This window comes from Nerophis ophidion, linkage group LG19 (assembly GCF_033978795.1).
Source record: "Nerophis ophidion isolate RoL-2023_Sa linkage group LG19, RoL_Noph_v1.0, whole genome shotgun sequence".
NCBI classification, from domain to species: Eukaryota; Metazoa; Chordata; class Actinopteri; order Syngnathiformes; family Syngnathidae; genus Nerophis; species Nerophis ophidion.
Window position 1 is genome coordinate 5926669 of NC_084629.1, and position 19368 is coordinate 5946036.

General features: G+C 39.3%; 1 protein-coding gene across 4 annotated transcripts in view; it reads left to right on the forward strand.

Annotated features, from left to right (window-relative positions):
• The window catches only part of LOC133537908 (ATP-binding cassette sub-family C member 4-like), a 222480-nt gene that overhangs the window by 41610 nt on the left and 161502 nt on the right, over positions 1-19368 (forward strand). For all 4 annotated transcript variants that reach the window (XR_009802889.1, XM_061879058.1, XM_061879057.1 and 1 more), the window contains exons 15-19: positions 1074-1268; positions 7338-7469; positions 7562-7599; positions 9000-9100; positions 9459-9605. Coding sequence is in view for 3 of the 4 variants with exons in the window: in XM_061879058.1 (XP_061735042.1) it covers positions 1074-1268; positions 7338-7469; positions 7562-7599; positions 9000-9100; positions 9459-9605 (613 nt within the window). In the remaining variant the exon portion in view is untranslated. The remainder of the gene's footprint in view (positions 1-1073; positions 1269-7337; positions 7470-7561; positions 7600-8999; positions 9101-9458; positions 9606-19368) is intronic.

Here is a 19368-nt window from a genome sequence, read left to right on the forward strand (position 1 = left end):
ATAGTGAAACCCAATATCTAAGTTACATTTAAACCAGTGTGGGTGGCACTGGGAGCAGGTGGGTAAAGTGAATTATATATTTATTTTTTATTTATTTGAATTATATTTATATAGCGCTTTTCTCTAGTGACTCAAAGCGCTTTTACATAGTGAAACCCAATATCTAAGTTACATTTAAACCAGTGTGGGTGGCACTGGGAGCTGGTGGGTAAAGTGAATTATATATTTATTTTTTATTTATTTGAATTATATTTATATAGCGCTTTTCTCTAGTGACTCAAAGCGCTTTTACATAGTGAAACCCAATATCTAAGTTACATTTAAACCAGTGTGGGTGGCACTGGGAGCAGGTGGGTAAAGTGAATTATATATTTATTTTTTATTTATTTGAATTATATTTATATAGCGCTTTTCTCTAGTGACTCAAAGCGCTTTTACATAGTGAAACCCAATATCTAAGTTACATTTAAACCAGTGTGGGTGGCACTGGGAGCAGGTGGGTAAAGTGAATTATATATTTATTTTTTATTTATTTGAATTATATTTATATAGCGCTTTTCTCTAGTGACTCAAAGCGCTTTTACATAGTGAAACCCAATATCTAAGTTACATTTAAACCAGTGTGGCTGGCACTGGGAGCTGGTGGGTAAAGTGTCTTGCCCAAGGACACAACGGCATTGACTAGGATGGCGGAAGCGGGGATCGAACCTGGAACCCTCAAGTTGCTGGCACGGCCACTCTACCACTCTATTGGCCTAATTTTTGTAAAAATCAGGCCAATAATGACACATTTTTTTGGTCCCTTTTATTTACAAAAGTACCGAAAAGTATCGAAATAATTTTAGTACCGGTACCAACGTACTGGTATTGTTACAACACAAGTTTAGAGTAATGTGCTTGGTCATGGAACCAATTAAGGCTTGTTATTTGAGGTACTACTGTAAGTCATTAAGCTGAATCATATGTCGTAAACGTCCATACACATTTTCAAACTACAAGTTCATAGTAAATATCCTTTACTATTGTGGTTGCAGTTTGACAATTAAATTAATAGATTTTGTCATGTTTGTCAGGGTCAAATGGTGGCAAGTGGTACTTACGGCGAGCTGCAGAGCTCTGGTCTGGACTTCTCCTCGCTCCTCAAAGAGGAGGAGAGTCAAGAGGAAAGACAGAGCATCGCCTCTCGCTACCCTCGTACGCTCTCTGATGACTCCGTGTCCATGTCCTCCTCCCACTGCTCCCTGATGGAGGAGGAGCCACTCACACTGGTGGGTACTACTGGAGTAGAAAGTTCTACAATTGCAATCGTTAGGTAGTAACTTAACATTACAGTATGCGTATTATGGTTATATTATACTGTACATACTGGTTTGCTGACTTAAATTAAGTATTTCAATAATTATTCTACCTCCTTATTTTTTTTTAGGAAAACATTTATGTGTCCGCTTTTCTTTATCCAGAAAAAACAAGCATTTTTTGTGCGGGTGACAAATAAAAAATGAAGCAGAAGTGTTATTGAAGAATAACATTTAAAATTACTCCTAAAATGTTTGGCCATTCTTGTACAGGTGCATTTAAATACATCAGAATATCATGTAAAAGTTGCTTTTTTTCGTAAATTTTTTTTTTTACGGTTCCGCAGTTCGGGTTAGACCAGTGGTTCTTAACCTTGGAGGTACCGAACCCCACCAGTTTCATATTCGCATTCACCGAACCCTTCTTTAGTCCATCCATCCATTTTCTACCGCTTATTCCCTTTCGGGGTCGCGGGGGGCGCTGGCGCCTATCTCAGCTACAATCGGGCGGAAGGCGGGGTACACCCTGGACAAGTCGCCACCTCATCGCAGGGCCAACACAGATAGACAGACAACACTCACACTCACATTCACACACTAGGGCCAATTTAGTGTTGCCAATCAACTTATCCTCACGGTGGCAGAGGGGTTAGTGCGTCTGCCTCACAATACGAAGGTCCTGCAGTCCTGGGTTCAAATCCAGGCTCGGGATCTTTCTGTGTGGAGTTTGCATGTTCTCCCCGTGAATGCGTGGGTTCCCTCCGGGTACTCCGGCTTCCTCCCACCCTTCTTTAGTCCATCCATCCATTTTCTACCGCTTATTCCCTTTCGGGGTCACGGGGGGCGCTGGCGCCTATCTCAGCTACAATCGGGCGGAAGGCGGGGTACACCCTGGACAAGTCGCCACCTCAAAATCTTTTTTTTGTTCATATAGGGCAGGGGTGTCAAACTCAAATACAGAGTGGGCCAAAATTTAAATCTGAACAAAGCCGCGGGCCGAGGTTGAACAAATTAACCTTTTCATAGGGACCCAAACAAGTTTTTGCAATGAATATTGAGCAAGCAAGGCTTAAATAGGGCCAGCATGGTGGTACAGGGGTTATTGCATCTGCCTCACAATACAAAGGTCCTGAGTAATCCTGGGTTCAATCCCGGGTTTGGGATCTTTCTGTGTGGAGTTTGCATGTTCTCCCGTGACTGCGTGGGTTCCCTCCGGGTACTCGGGCTTCCTCCCATGCAACAGGCAGAGTTTATATAACGTAGTAGTGCAAAATCAACTTTCAGAAAACAGACAAAAAAACATCAGTGGTATATTAAATAAAATTTTATTTAAAAAATGATTGCCTCTTTTCTATTTGCAGCTTTCTGAGGTAAATATCAACATTAACTTTTTCCACAGGATTATAAATTCGAAAATAAAATAAAAATGAGGTGGGCGGGGATTGGTGGTAGCGGGGGGGTGTAGATTTTATCGTTCCAGTAGAGTTAGTGCTGCAAGGGATCCTTGGTATTTTTTCTGTTGTGTTTATGTTGTGTTACGGTGTGGGTGTTCTCCCGAAATGTGTTTTGTCATTTCTTGTTTGCTGTGGGTTCACAGTGTGGCGCATATTTGGAACAATGTTAAAGTTGTTTATACGGCCACCCTCAGTGTGACCTGTATGGCTGTTGACAAAGTATGTGTGTGTAAAAGCCGCATATATTATGTGACTTGGCCAGCACGCTGTTTATATGGAGGAAAAGAGGACGTGACGGCATGTTGTAGAAGACGCTAAAGGCACGCTCCCAATATTGTTGTCCGGGTGGAAATCGGGAGAATGGTTCCCCAGGGAGATTTTCGGGAAGGGCACTAAACTTCGGGAGTCTCCCGGGAAAATCGGGAGGGTTGGCAAGTATGAGTATTAGCGGTGAATGTGGTGTTACCGGCGGGCCAGCTTTAATGTTAATTTGATATTGCCTCAAGGGCCAAATGAAATTAAACGGCGGGCCAAATTTGGCCTGCGGGCCAGAGTTTAACACCCATGATATAGGGGAACATATTCTAAGTAACAAATACTCAATTTGGAGTTATTTGGACACTAGGGGAACATATTCAAAGTAATAAAGACTTAATTTAGAGTTATTTGGTAGGGTTAGGGTCAGGGTTAGAGGGTTAGGGTTATAATAAGGCCATGCCGAATAAGGCATTAATTAGTACTTAATGACTAGTTAAGAGCCAATATGTTACTAATTTGCGTGTTCATAAGCAACTAATTAATGGTGAATATGTTCCCCATACTAAAGTGTTACCATGTTTTTTTTTTTACTGGTGCACAAAATGAACCGTGCATGAACATCACCTTCGAACAACAAAACTAAGACAGTGCATAAACTCACAACAAATTACACACCTGCAAATCAGTCAGCTGTTGCCGTATCTGTAATATGCCAACAGGGAGAAGTTTGTATTTACACGAAGAGTCGGGTGTGTTTTGATCTCCGCCGAACCCCTGAGGTCGACTCACCGAACCTCAAGGGTTCGATCGAACCCTGGTTAAGAACCAATGAGTTAGACTAAGAGGCCGAGGAAACCCCCGAGTGTTTGCATTTAACCTTCGTCTTGTGTTAGGGTCGGCACCGACCAATTTTAGTTTTTAAATGCATAAAAGAACCACATTAATAAATTTTTTTGCATCAAGGCTTTTTGACTTTGTCAGGAACCTCTATTTCAACAAAATAAAACTTTTCCTTTTTTTTCACAAAATTATAAAATGTTCTGGTTGAAATAATGACCTTGGTGTTGTTAGGGTCCGTTTCGACCCAGTGATAAAAATAAGATTATAAAGCAATAATTATTGCCAAAACTGAACACGGACAACCAGCTCCTCTCCAAATCATGTGAGCTTTAGGGGATTCTCATTTTACCTTGCTATCCAGTACAAAAACAACGGGCAAGTCCAGACATCCAACAAATTGGATGATAATTGTTTTAGTGTATTTTACAGCTGATTTAAGACATGGTTCAAAACCGACCCGTTAACCTAAGAGATGGTAACAGAAAGCTAACACAAAAGGAAGGTTAACTTGCTGATCAGGGCACAACACCAAAGAGTTTGTAGTATTAAAATAAATCATAGCTAAGTTTAGGCCCTGCGATGACGTGACGACTTGTCCAGGGTGTACTCTGCCTTCCACCCGAATGCAGCTGAGATACACTCCAGCACCCTCCGGCACCCCGAGGGAAACAAGCGGTAGAAAAGGGATGGATGGATGAGATAGGCTCCAGCAACCCCTTGCGACTCCGAAAGGGACAAGCAGTAGAAAATGGATGGATGGATGGATGGATGGGCATCGCTAAGTTTATATATAGTGAACTTTTTAAGACTATGTTTTTAGAATGGGACTAATCTTTTGTATTTAATAACCTGTAAGCTAATATCATCAAATCATCATTTTACCATGAATTTTTACGTTTGGGAACTGAGGAAACTAATTGTTGAAGCTTTGAAAGTGGAATTATTTCCCATTCTTGTTTTATGTAGAGCTTCAGTCGTTCAATAGTCCGGGGTCTCCGCTGTCGTATTTTACGATTCATAATGCGCCACACATTTTCAAAGGGAGACAGGCAGGCGGGCCAGGATAGTAGCCGTACTTTTTTTACGAAGCCACACTGTTGTAACACGTGCTGAATGTGGCTTGGCATTGTCTTGCTGAAATAAGCAGGGGCGTCCATTAAAAAGACGACGCTTAGACAAGTTAAAAAACTTATTGGGGTGTTACCATTTAGTGGTCAATTGTACGGAATATGTACTGTGCAATTTATTAATAAAAGTTTCGATCAGTCAATCAATCAAAAGTAATACATTAATACGTCATCTTGTGTGGAGAGAATCTACTGTATGTATTAAACATCTGAAATAAATAGACTTTTCCATATTGTAGATCTGAAGCTCTGGTCAGACTACACTAAGTCTGTCTTTCGAAAAAAAGTTTTATATTTTTCTAGAAAATTGTCGCAATATGGAGAGACCAATTTTGTTTTTGTTTATTTTATTATTCTTATACAAACCTGCTGTACATCATTTGAGGAGTATAATTTATCCGAAAGCGGTTATACATCTGTGTTTACGTTTTTTGTACATTATCAACATTTTTGGACTTTCGCCTAATCCTAAGTATGTACAAACCCCGTTTCCATATGAGTTGGGAAATTGTGTTAGACGTAAATATAAACGGAATACAATGATCTGCAAATCCTTTTCAACCCATATTCAGTTGAATGCACTACAAAGAAAAGATATTTGATGTTCACACTCATAAACTTTTTTTTTTTTGTAAATAATTAACTTAGAATTTCATGGATGCAACACTAGCCAAAGTAGTTGGGAAAGGGCATGTTCACCACTGTGTTACATCACCTTTTCTTTTAACAACACTCAATAAACATTTGGGAACTGAGGAAACTAATTGTTTAAGCTTTGAAGATGGAATTCTTTCCCATTCTTGTTTTATGTAGAGTTTCAGTCGTTCAACAGTCCGGGGTCTCCGCTGTCGTATTTTACGCTTCATAATGCGCCACACATTTTCGATGGGAGACAGGTCTGGACTGCAGGCGGGCCAGGATAGTAGCCGCACTCTTTTTTTTACGAAACCACACTGTTGTAACACGTGCTGAATGTGGCTTGGCATTGTCTTGCTGAAATAAGCAGGGGCGTCCATTAAAAAGACGACGCTTAGATGGCAGCATATGTTTTTCCATAACCTGTATACCTTTTAGGATTAATGGTGCCTTCACAGATGTGTAAGTGAACCATGCCTTGGTCACTAAGGCACCCCATTCCATCCCAAATGCTGGCTTTTGAACTTTGCTTCAATAACAGTCTGGATGGTGTGCTTCCCCTTTGGTCCGGATGACACGATGTCGAATATTTCCAAAAACAATTTGAAATGTGGACTCGTCAGACCACAGAACACTTTTCCACTTTGCATCAGTTCATTTTAGATGATCTCGGGCCCAGAGAAGCCGGCGGCGTTTCTGGATGATGTTGATAAATGGCTTTCGCTTTGAATAGCAGAGCTTTAACTTGCACTTGCAGATGTAGCGACGAACTGTATTTAGTGACAGTGGTTTTCTGAAGTGTTCCTGAGTCCATGTGGTGATATCCTTTAGAGATTGATATCGGTTTTTGATAAAGTGCCTTTTGAGGGATCGAAGGTCACGGTCATTCAATGTTGGTTTCCGGCCATGCAGCTTACGTGGAGTGATTTCTCCAGATTCTCTGAACCTTTTGATGATATTATGAACCATGGATGTTGAAATCCCTAAATTTCTTGCAATTGCACTTTGAGAAACGTTGTTCTTAAACTTTTTTACTATTTGCTCACGCAGTTGTGGACAAAGGGGTGTACCTCGCCCCATCCTTTCTTGTGAAAGACTGAGCATTTTTTTGGGAAGCTGTTTTTATACCCAATCATGGCACTCACCTGTTCCCAATTAGCCTGCACACCTGTGGGATGTTCCAAATAAGTGTTTGATGAGCATTCCTCAACTTTATCAGTATTTATTGCCACCTTTCCCAACTTCTTTGTCACGTGTTGCTGGCATCAAATTCTAAAGTAATGATTATTTCCCCCCAAAAAATGTTTATTTGTTTGAACATCAACTATGTTGTCTTTGTAGCATATTCAATTGAATATGAGTTGAAAAAGATTTGCAAATCATTGTATTCCGTTTATATTTACATCTAACACAATTTCCCAACTCATATGGTTTGTATTTTTCCAGTATGGCCATTTTATTATATGCAGATACCACCTACCTCATATGCCTAATTCGTTGTATTAAAAATGATGCCTTTTTTAGAGGCATTAAGGTAAAATGTAAATGCAATTACCGTATAATAATTATGAATCCGGTTGATACACATTTAGATTGACCAACCTGCTGTGTTTTGAGCTAGCCACTAGAGGGCAGAACATACTTACGGTTTCCACGCTCCTGTGATGCCTGGCATGTGATGCTGAGTGAGTGACATTGCTTAGGATGTGTGTGTACTGTGTGTGCAGGCCGCGCAGCCCATGGACGAAGAATGGCGCTCACACGAAAACATCGGCCTGCAATTGTATGTGAAATATTTCAGAGCAGGCGCCAACTTCCTGGTCCTCTTCCTCCTCATTCTACTCAACGTTCTGGCACACGTAAGTTAACATCATACATCAAAATGTGCTTGTCCCCCCCCCCCACTGTTTAATAACGTGTATATTTGATCAATTGTGACTTTGTATTTCAGGTGACATTTGTGCTTCAGGACTGGTGGCTTGCTTTGTGGTATGATTTTAAACACCCTTAAAAAATAAATACATTTTATATATATATATATATATATATATATATTTAATTTTTTTTATATATTTTTTTAAATATACACGTGTGTGTATAACACATATGTGTGTGTGTGTGTATACATATATATATATATATATATATATATACACATATATTTAAATGTGTGTATATCTACATACCGGTATATAAATGCACATTATGTGTATATATGTATATACATATGTGTATATATGATTATATATGTGTATATATGATTATATATGTGTATATATATGTATACGCGTGTGTGTGTGTGTGTGTGTGTGTGTGTGTGTATGTGTATATATATATATATATATATTTATACATGCACTTATATATAAGTGCATGTATAAATATACATGCACTTATATTGGAGCCTTAAACATATATACTGTATATGTATATATGTGTATATACATAATGTGTGTGTATATATTAATGTTTAAATACATATGTATATGTATATATATGCACATATATGTGTGTATATATATATATATATATATGTTTATATATATGTATATAAATATATATATGTAAAAATGCACATATATACTGTATGTGTATATATATAAACAAATATTTACATATATATGTGTGTGTGTAATTATATATATATATATATATATATACATATACATATATACATATATATATATATATATATATACACATGCACAAATGTGTATATGCATATATATATATGTGTATATGTGTGGAAATACATATATATGTTTATATACATGTATATATATATATATATATATATATATATATATATATACATACATGTGTACATATATGTATATATATACTGAATGTTTATATATACATATGTATGTGTATATATAGGTGTATATATGTGTATGAACTATTATAAATGAGTCTTATATATGAGTTCATACACATATACATATACACCTATAAATATATATATAGACCCCAAAAGGAATAAGCGTCAGAAATAGATGGATGGATGGATGGAGATTATATATATATATATATATATATATATATATATATATATATATATATACACATATATATGTATATATATATATATAATGTGTGTATATATATATATATATACACATATATATGTATATATATATATATATAATGTGTGTAGAAAAGAAAAGACTCAAGAGCCCCATTGACATCCAAACGCCAAACGGTTGATACAGGTATGTAAACATAGGATGTCTTCAAGAAATGTTTTCCTCAGCATTATCTTTGTCTTGTTGAAGGAGACCTTGAACTTTTTGATAATGCCAAATATATTTGTACAGCACATTCCCTTCTTTTCTTCGCATTCGGTATCCTATTGTGTGGTTTTTATTTTGTCCATTTTTCTTCTGCAGGGCCTCCGAGCAGCAGAAGCAGCACGTGAACATAACACAGCACCTCAATGGCAGCCTCCCTGCACAACTGGACCTTGACCTGTACTTAAGTGTTTACGCAGGTGATGCTTTGCAGATTGTCCACCTTTTCTTTCACATGCGTGCGCGCGGCAGAGTATTGCATCCATTCAGACGACAGGATTGGCGGTAACCCAAGGCCTTCAAGGCCAAGTGTGGGTCCACGGGCCTCAGCTGTACTGAGAGATAGCGTTGTCTCTCTCTGATTGTCTGCCTGTGACTCTGAACCTCTTTACTCTTTATGTATTTACACTCAAAACAGCAACAAAAAAACTCTGCTAAATGAAACATTTAAGTGACATACAGCTGCTTGAATGGTAATTTCCCTTTGAAAATGTCTGTCCTTGGAAGAAGCATGAGGCTGTATTCGCGTTTAAAAAAAATATTTTGTGCTCACGTCAGGTTTAACGGCCGCATCTGTGGCGTTCGGCTTCGTTCGCAGCCTGGTTTTCTTCAGCATCTTGGTGAAATCAGCCCAAACCCTCCACAACAGCATGTTTGAGGCCATACTTCGGACTCCTGTGCACTTTTTTGAAATTAATCCAATTGGTAAGACACTGACTTTTATCTTTTTTTGTATCTGTTTTAAATCATTTTAACAAGACAATAAGATGCTTGTCAAAGTAGAAGAGACGTCAAGGTCTATTCTAACATCTCAACACTAGGGAGCAGACTGTCCTCTTTCTTCAACCTATATGTTCGCCTTAAACTTTCTATATTAAATAGCATTAGCATATCTGCAAAATATTTTCACAATTTAAACAACCGGTATTATGTTATAATGTTGCATTTCTTTTACGTAATTGCGTAAATAATATTTCTACAGGAGTGAAAAGTACTAATAAACTAATAAAAACCTTTTTATGTGTGCTGCAAATCCAAATAAATTCTAATTAGCCAATTAGCTGTAATGCAATTTAAACCCTTTAAAACTCATTGAAAATATTTCAAATCAAAACTTTATTCTTACAAATTTGTGTTTGTGCATTAAAAGTGTAACTTTATTTAAAAAAAGTGTTACATTTATATGATATATAGTATAAATATTATATTTTGTTTCATATAAGTGTCCTGCCTTTTAGTGAGGTGTGCAGCACTGATTTCGGTTGAAGGTACTAAATACGGTTTCTACAGGATGCCTAAAACAAAAGCATTTTTTGATTGTCCTCAAAATAGTTCTATTTTTGAAAAATATGGATAAAAGTTCTGGCAATACATGTTCACCACAACACTGATTTCAAAGGGTATCTCTGCAGGACTGCGCATTTCAAAATCTACTTCTTACTTGTCATTTATATTGTTTTCCAATTGCTTACACACTAAATTTTACGTTTTCACACAGTTAACAAAACCACTGCAGATTTTCCTAATATTAGACATTGACTCTGCTTCACATTTTTTGCGAAATATTACACACAATGCTTTACACACACCTGTCCTTCTTGCACACATATAAGGATTGTGATACACACATCTTTACACCTTACACAAAGATAAAGATTGTGAAGTTACTTTGTGGTCAATCCACACAATTGAACACATTCAAACATGTAAAAACACACAGGTGATCAATTAAAAATACAGCTTTCAAGTGGGTGCTACAGCTATACAGTTTTTCCATTTGTAATGTTTTATCTCCAGATTTTTTTTCAAACCTTTTTGTTTGTCTCAGATTTTAATTTGTATTGCATTGTTGACTACTGTGATATGTTACTTTATCTGAATATGGTGAAAAAAAAAAAATACTTATTTTCAATTTGCAGCATGATTGTTGAGCACTTCTTGATAAGATTACAGGATATTTTTACTTTCTCTTTCGGTCCTTCCAAATAGGCCCACTTCCAAGTAAACACTGATGATTGCTATGGATAAGCCCAGTGGTTCTCAACCTTTTTTCAGTGATGTACCCCCTGTGAACATTTTTTTTAATTCAAGTACCCCCTAATCAGAGCAAAGCATTTTTGGTTGAAAAAAAAAGTAAAATACAGCACTATGTCATCAGTTTCTGATTTATTACGATGTATAACAGTGCAAAATATTGCTCATTGGTAGTGGTCTTTCTTGAACTATTTGGAAAAAAAGATAAAAATAACTAAAACATTGTTGAAAAACAAACAAGTGATTCAATTAGAAATAAATATTTCTACACATAGAAGTAATTATCAACTTAAAGTGCCCTCTTTGGGGATTGTAATAGAGATCCATCTGGATTCATGAACTTAATTCTAAACATTTCTTCACAAAAAAAGAAATCTTTAACATCAATATTTGTGGAACATGTCCACAAAAAATCTATCTGTCAACACTGGATATTGCATTTTCACAATTTCTGAACTTACATTCATATTTTGTTGAAATATTACTCAATAAATATATTTATAAAGGATTTTTGAATTGTTGCTATTTTTAGAATAGTTAAAAAAAATCTCACGTACCCCTTGGCATACCTTCAAGTACCCCCAGGTGTACATGTACCCCCATTTGAGAACCACTGGATTAGCCAATATATTTTGTCAAGTTACAGTAATCATTCATCACATATGCTAAAAATGTTAGGCAAAATGCCCCAAAACATGTGATTTGTTATAGTAAAATAGGGTTTTTAAAAAATGTTTTGTATTCACCACTGTTCTGGGGAACTCACTCCAATAGTGGCTTATCATTTGAGATGATATTTGAGATTTATTGTCATCAGTGAGATGACAATAAAACTGCATTTTGACAAATGCTTGCTTCATTTTGATGTATGGTCATATGTTTTGAGCCAAGTGTGTCATTTTGCAAATATAGGAATTTAGAAAATTGAGTGTTGTGTTTGGAAAAGTGTGAGTCATTTTGAAAAAAGACAGTTAGTAAAAATGTGTGTAAGCAAATAGAAAAACTGTAGTGGCTATATAAGTCATGCTTGATTTTTTTCTGGTGCACAGGTTACCTTTGCTAGTAGATAATTATAGTGACACGCTTGTAGAACACAATCGGTAATGTGCTACAAGAGGGTAACTTAATATACTGTATGTAATGAGTCTGCTTGAATATGATTTAAGCCAGGGGTGTCCAAACTTTTTCCACTGCGGGCCGTTTTGATATTTTTAATTTTCAAACCCTAACAAAATATATGGATTTTTTTTTTTTTTTACCTTTAGGACTCCCAGGGACCATAACGGGTCTCCGTCATTAACATGTTAAAAAATAAGTCAAATTATTATTTTAATTTTTATGTAACGCTTACAGTAAATCTCTATATCAACTTCAGGTTGATATAAAGTTTAATGCCTTTTGAGTCAAAGACAACTTTGTTCTTTATAGTAAAACTGAAAGGCTTGGGATCTTTCTGTGTGGAGTTTGCATGTTCTCCCCGTGAATGCGTGAGTTCCCTCCGGGTACTCCGGCTTCCTCCCACTTCCAAAGACATGCACCTGGGGATAGGTTGATTGGCAACACTAAATTGGCCCTAGTGTGTGAATGTGAGTGTGAGTGTTGTCTGTCTATCTGTGTTGGCCCTGTGATGAGGTGGCGACTTGTCCAGGGTGTACCCTGCCTTCCGCCCGATTGTAGCTGAGATAGGCGCCAGCGCCCCCCGCGACCCCGAAAGGGAATAAGCGGTAGAAAATGGATGGATGGATGAAATATGCAGCATTTCCCCAATTGCCCAAAACATACAGAAAGCAATGTTTGTTTGATCTGAGGTAATTGGAGCCCTAAAAAGATCAATAATGCAGGACACCGTTGATTTAAATGTATTATTATTTCTGAGTAATCACAGTGAAAAAATAAATAAAATCCCACTAAATATCTTTGGGATCCAAAAGGTCCCCCATTAATAAAGTGATACATTTTTATTATTATTTGTTTTACTTTCAACACTTAAGTTACGAGATCAACTTCAGATATATCTGTGGATTTTACGTTTGAACTATTGTTTTGTTGGTTTTATGCTCTTTTGTCAAAGAAAACACTGTTTTTATATGGCAACCACACAGTATATATGCACATAATATTGTCCACATAAAACATCCGTCCATCCATCCCTTTCGGGGTCGCGGGGGGCGCTGGCGCCTATCTCAGCTACAATCGGGCGGAAGGCGGGGTACACCCTGGACAAGTCGCCACCTCATCGCAGGGCCAACACAGATAGACAGACAACATTCACACACTAGGGCCAATTTAGTGTTGCCAATCAACCTATCCCCAGGTGCATGTCTTTGGAAGTGGGAGGAAGCCGGAGTACCCGGAGGGAACCCACGCATTCACGGGGAGAACATGCAAACTCCACACAGAAAGATCCCGAGCCTGGATTTGAACCCAGGACTGCAGGACCTTCGTATTGTGAGGCAGACGCACTAACCCCTCTCCCACCGTGAAGCCCCACATAAAACATTATAAAGTGAAATATTTGAAGTAATTGTCAATAATTCATTATAAAAAAAAAAAAAGTAACTTTTTTTTTTTTTAGCATTGGCAATAAAGGCAAAATAAAGAAACAAAAGAAAAACAAACAGGCTGCATGGCAGCTTTGTGTCAACATTGCAACTTTTCATCATCAATCAATCAATCAATGTTTATTTATATAGCCCCAAATCACAAATGTCTCAAAGGACTGCACAAATCATTACGACTACAACATCCTCGGAAGAACCCACAAAAGGGCAAGGAAAACTCACACCCAGTGGGCAGGGAGAATTCACATTCAGTGGGACGCCAGTGACAATGCTGACTATGAGAAACCTTGGAGAGGACCTCAGATGTGGGCAACCCCCCCCCCTCTAGGGGACCGAAAGCAATGGATGTCGAGCGGGTCTAACATGATACTGTGAAAGTTCAATCCATAGTGGCTCCAAGACAGCCGCGAGAGTCCCGTCCACAGGAAACCATCACAAGCGGATCAGCAGCGTAGAGATGTCCCCAACCGATACAGGCGAGCGGTCCATCCTGGGTCTCGACTCTGGACAGTCAGTACTTCATCCATGGTCATCGGACCGGACCCCCTCCACAAGGGAGGGGGGGACATAGGAGAAAGAAAAGAAGCGGCAGATCAACTGGTCTAAAAAGGAGGTCTACTCAAAGGCTAGAGTATACAGATGAGTTTTAAGATGAGACTTAAATGCTTCTACTGAGGTAGCATCTCGAACTGTTACCGGGAGGGCATTCCAGAGTACTGGAGCCCGAAATGAAAACGCTCTATAGCCCGCAGACTTTTTTTGGGCTCTAGGAATCACTAATAAGCCGGAGTCTTTTGAACGCAGATTTCTTGCCGGGACATATGGTACAATACAATCGGCAAGATAGGATGGAGCTAGACCGTGTAGTATTTTATACGTAAGTAGTAAAACCTTAAAGTCACATCTTAAGTGCACAGGAAGCCAGTGCAGGTGAGCCAGTACAGGTGTAATGTGATCAAACTTTCTTGTTCTTGTCAAAAGTCTAGCAGCCGCATTTTGTACCAACTGTAATCTTTTAATGCTAGACATGGGGAGACCCGAAAATAATACGTTACAGTAATCGAGACGAGACGTAACAAACGCATGGATAATGATCTCGGCGTCTTTTCCCCGTTAGATTTCACCTCATTCTACTTTTTTAGTGTTTTTATTTTTATTTTTGCAATAGCATTTCCAGAATGTGTGGCGGGCCACTAAACAATTAGCTGCGGGCTGCAAATGGCCCCCGAGTCGCACTTTGGACACCCCTGATTTAAGAGGTTGAATAAAAGGAGTAAAGCTGTCTTTCCTGCAAACACCACTGGCCCTATAATTTTCCGCTTGTGTGTTGGGACTACCTGGCGTCTTATCTCGTGTGACTTGGCTGGTAATCTATGCACAAAACACTTTGGATAATGCAATAATCTGTTTAATATCGCCACACAGGAGAGGCTTAGCACACACCGTTATCTGGTGTTGCAACGCTGTCAGCGACCCGTCCGTTTGTTATTACAGCTTGGCCTCCAGGAGAGCAGGCAACGTGTGTGCCAACAACAGCATATTTAAGACCAAGTCTTTAGATCAGGGGTCACCAACGCGGCGGTGCCCGCGGGCACCAGGTCACCCGTTAGGACCAAATCAAATCAACTTCATTCATAAAGCACATTTAAAATTTACCACAGCTGCCAAAGTGCTGTACAAATGACAGGTTAAAAGATAATACGAGGACCGAGCAAACAACACAAACAGAACATGATCAAAAATAAATAAATAAAACATCCATCCATCCATTTTTATACCGCTTATTCCCTTTTGGGGTCACGGGGGGCGCTGGCGCCTATCTCAGCTACAATCGGGCGGAAGGCGGGGTACACCCTGGACAAGTCGCCACCTCATCGCAACATAAAAATATAAAAACAGGTTCACAGCAGGTGTATAATGGGGCGCCATTGCAGGATGGATATCACTTAGTGTTAAAAGCCAAGGAATAAAAGTATCTTTTTAAGAGAGATTAAAAAACAGGAAGAGAGGAGGCTTGTCTAATTAGCACTCAGAGGTAGGTCGTTCCAGAGCTTGGGAGCAGCAGCAGCGAAAACTCTGTCACCTCTAAGCTTCAGCCTTGTGTCAGGGATCGAGTGGGATGAGTCGCCCGCTGGCCTGTTCTAAAAATAGCTCAAATAGCAGCACTTACCAGTGAGCTGCCTCTATTTTTTTTTAATTTTATTTATTTACTAGCAAGCTGGTCTCGCTTTGTTCCACATTTTTAATTCTAAGAGCGACAAAACTCAAATAGAGTTTGAAAATCCAAGAAAATATTTTAAAGACTTGGTCTTCACTTGTTTAAATAAATTCATTTATTTTTTTTACTTCGCTTCTTATAACTTTCAGAAAGACAATTTTAGAGAAAAAATACAACCTTAAAAATAATTTTTTGGATTTTTAAACACATTTGCCTTTTTACCTTTTAAATTCCTTCCTCTTCTTTCCATCCATCCATTTTCTACCGCTTATTCCCTTTTGGGGTCGCGGGGGGCGCTGGCGCCTATCTCAGCTACAATCGGGCGGAAGACGGGGTACACCCTGGACAAGTCGCCACCTCATCGCAGCCTCTTCTTTCCTGACGATTTAAATCAATGTTCAAGTAAATGTATTTTTTATTGTAAAGAATAATACATACATTTTAATTGAATTCCTCATTTTAGCTTCTGTTTTTTCGACGAAGAATATTTGTGAAATAAATTTATTATGATTAAAATTCAAAAAAAATATTCTGGCAAATCTAGAAAATCTGTAGAATCAAATTTAAATCTTATTTCAAAGTCTTGAATTCCTTTTAAAATGTTTGTTCTGGAAAATCTAGAAGACATAAGGATTTGTCTTTGTATATATGTAATATAGCTTGGTCCTATTTGTTATATATTCTAACAAAGTGCAGATTGGATTTTAACCTATTTAAAACGTGTCATCAAAATTCTGAAATTAATCTTAATCAGGAAAAAATACAAATGATGTTCCATAAATTATTTTTTTAATTTTTTCAAAAAGATTCAAATTAGCTAGTTTTATTAATAATAACAGAGTTAAAGGTAAATTGAGCAAATTGGCTATTTCTGGCGATTTATTTAAGTGTGTATCAAACTGGTAGCCCTTCGCATTAATCAGTACCCAAGAAGTAGCTCTTGGTTTCAAAAAGGTTGGTGACCCATGCTTTAGATCAGTGGTCCCCAACCACCGGGCCGCAGAATCATTTTTTTATTAAATCAACATAAAAAACACAATATACACTTACAATTAGTGCACAAACCACAAAAACCTCCCTTTTTCATGACAAAAACGTCCCTTTTTCATGACAAAAAAAAAACAAAAAACGACACCCTCCTCCCCCGGGCCGCGGGACAAATTATTAGGCGTTGACCGGTCCGCGGATACAAAAAGGTTGGGGACTACTGCTTTAGATTATACGTATTTTCAATATGAATTATTTCAGATTACTTACAGTGAGATAGGCGCCAGCGCCCCCCGTGAACCCGAAAGGGAATAAGCGGTAGAAAATGGATGGATGGATGGATACTTACAGTTATGCACAGTGCATAACTGGGTAGAAACATGTCTAATTGAGCACAATTTAAAGCAAATCAAATTCTGCCTTTTTCGAAGTTACCACTGTTGCCTTCAGCTTCGAGGAAATTATTGAACAATTTCTATCCAAAGACATGCACCTGGGGATAGGTTGATTGGCAACACTAAATTGGCCCTAGTGTGTGAATGTTGTCTGTCTATCTGTGTTGGCCCTGCGATGAGGTGGCGACTTGTCCAGGGTGTACCCCGCCTTCCGCCCGATTGTAGCTGAGATAGGCGCCAGCGCCCCCCGCGACCCCGAACGGGAATAAGCGGCAGAAAATGGATGGATGGATGGATGGATTCTAATCAAGTTAAAAAAAACTCAAGTGCAAAAACAAGAGGTGTTGTTTTGATCATTTGGATACAAACTTAGTAGAGAAGTGACACAAGTGCGGAGTGAATTGAAGTGAATTATATTTATATAGCGCTTTTCTCAAGTGACTCAAAGCGCTTTACATAGTGACACCCAATATCTAAGTTACATTTAAACCAGCGTGGGTGGCACTGGGAGCAGGTGGGTAAAGTGTCTTGCCCAAGGACACAACAGCATTGACTAGGATGGCGGGAGCGGGAATGGAACCTGCAACCCTCAAGTTGCTGGCACGGCCGTTCTACCAACCGAGCTATGCGGAGAGATATGTGTGCCTTGTTAGAGGTTTGACAAGTGTTTACACATGTAAGTGATCACTACACCGCTTCAGAACGGGCGTTTGAGCGTCGGGGCCTCAGAGGTAAAAGGTTACCTTTTCAAGCGTCGCCGCACAGAGGTCTTATTTGTCAGCGTGTGAATGCGCGGCGCGACAATGCGGTACAGCAGCGGTGACTTCTAAGTGATGTCAACTTTTGTATCAGCCTTTCAGTGCTTCTGTTACATTCAGTGACAATGTGTGACTTTGTTATCTTCACTGCTGCTGCTGCTGCGTGCATATTGTACACGTTCCAGCTTTTGCCGCTTTTACCACTTGAGTAACGTGAAGTCGTAAAATAGGTATTCAGTGTTGACAACACGGTGTCTTTCTACAGCATTTATTCTCATTCGGTAGTAGTTGCAATGAGAGGACATTGTGCAATTTTTCAAAATGTGCAACACTGCAATCATACACCAAACTGTCATATAGAGTGAATGTCTTGTGTTAAAGGCCTACTGAAATGAGATTTTTTTATCCAAACGGGGATAGCAGGTCCATTCTGTGTGTCATACTTGATCATTTCGCGATATTGCCATGTTTTTGCTGAAAGGATTTAGTAGAGAACATCCACGATAAAGTTTGCAACTTTTGGTGGCTAATAAAAAAGCCTTGCCTTTACCGGAAGTAGCAGACGATGATGTCACAAGTGTGAGGGCTCCTCACATCCTCACATAGTTTATAATGTGAGCCTCCATCAGCAAGAGCTATTCGGATCGAGAAAGCGACAATTTCCCCATTAATTTGAGCAAGGATGAAAGATTTGTGGATGAGGAAATTTATAGTAAAGGACTAGGACTCCGCATTGCCGGCAGTAAGTCGGACACATTTCCAGTGAGGGTTGGACTCCGCCAAGGCTGTCCTTTGTCACCGATTCTGTTCATAACTTTTATGGACAGAATTTCTAGGCGCAGTCAAGGCGTTGAGGGGATCCGGTTTGGTGACCGCAGGATTAGGTCTCTGCTTTTTGCAGATGATGTGGTCCTGATGGCTTCATCTGACCGGGATCTTCAGCTCTCGCTGGATCGGTTCGCAGCCGAGTGTGAAGCGACCGGAATGAGAATCAGCACCTCCAAGTCCGAGTCCATGGTTCTCGCCCGGAAAAGGCTGGAGTGCCATCTCCGGGTTGGGGAGGAGACCCTGCCCCAAGTGGAGGAGTTCAAGTACCTAGGAGTCTTGTTCACGAGTGAGGGAAGAGTGGATCGTGAGATCGACAGGCGGATCGGTGCGGCGTCTTCAGTAATGCGGACGTTGTACCGATCTGTTGTGGTGAAGAAGGAGCTGAGCCGGAAGGCAAAGCTCTCAATTTACCGGTCGATCTACGTTCCCATCCTCACCTATGGTCATGAGTTCTGGGTCATGACCGAAAGGATAAGATCACGGGTACAAGCGGCCGAAATGAGTTTCCTCCGCCGTGTGGCGGGGCTCTCCCTTAGAGATAGGCTGAGAAGCTCTGCCATCCGGGAGGAACTCAAAGTAAAGCCGCTGCTCCTCCACATCGAGAGGAGCCAGATGAGGTGGTTCGGGCATCTGGTCAGGATGCCACCCGAACGCCTCCCTAGGGAGGTGTTTAGGGCACGTCCAACC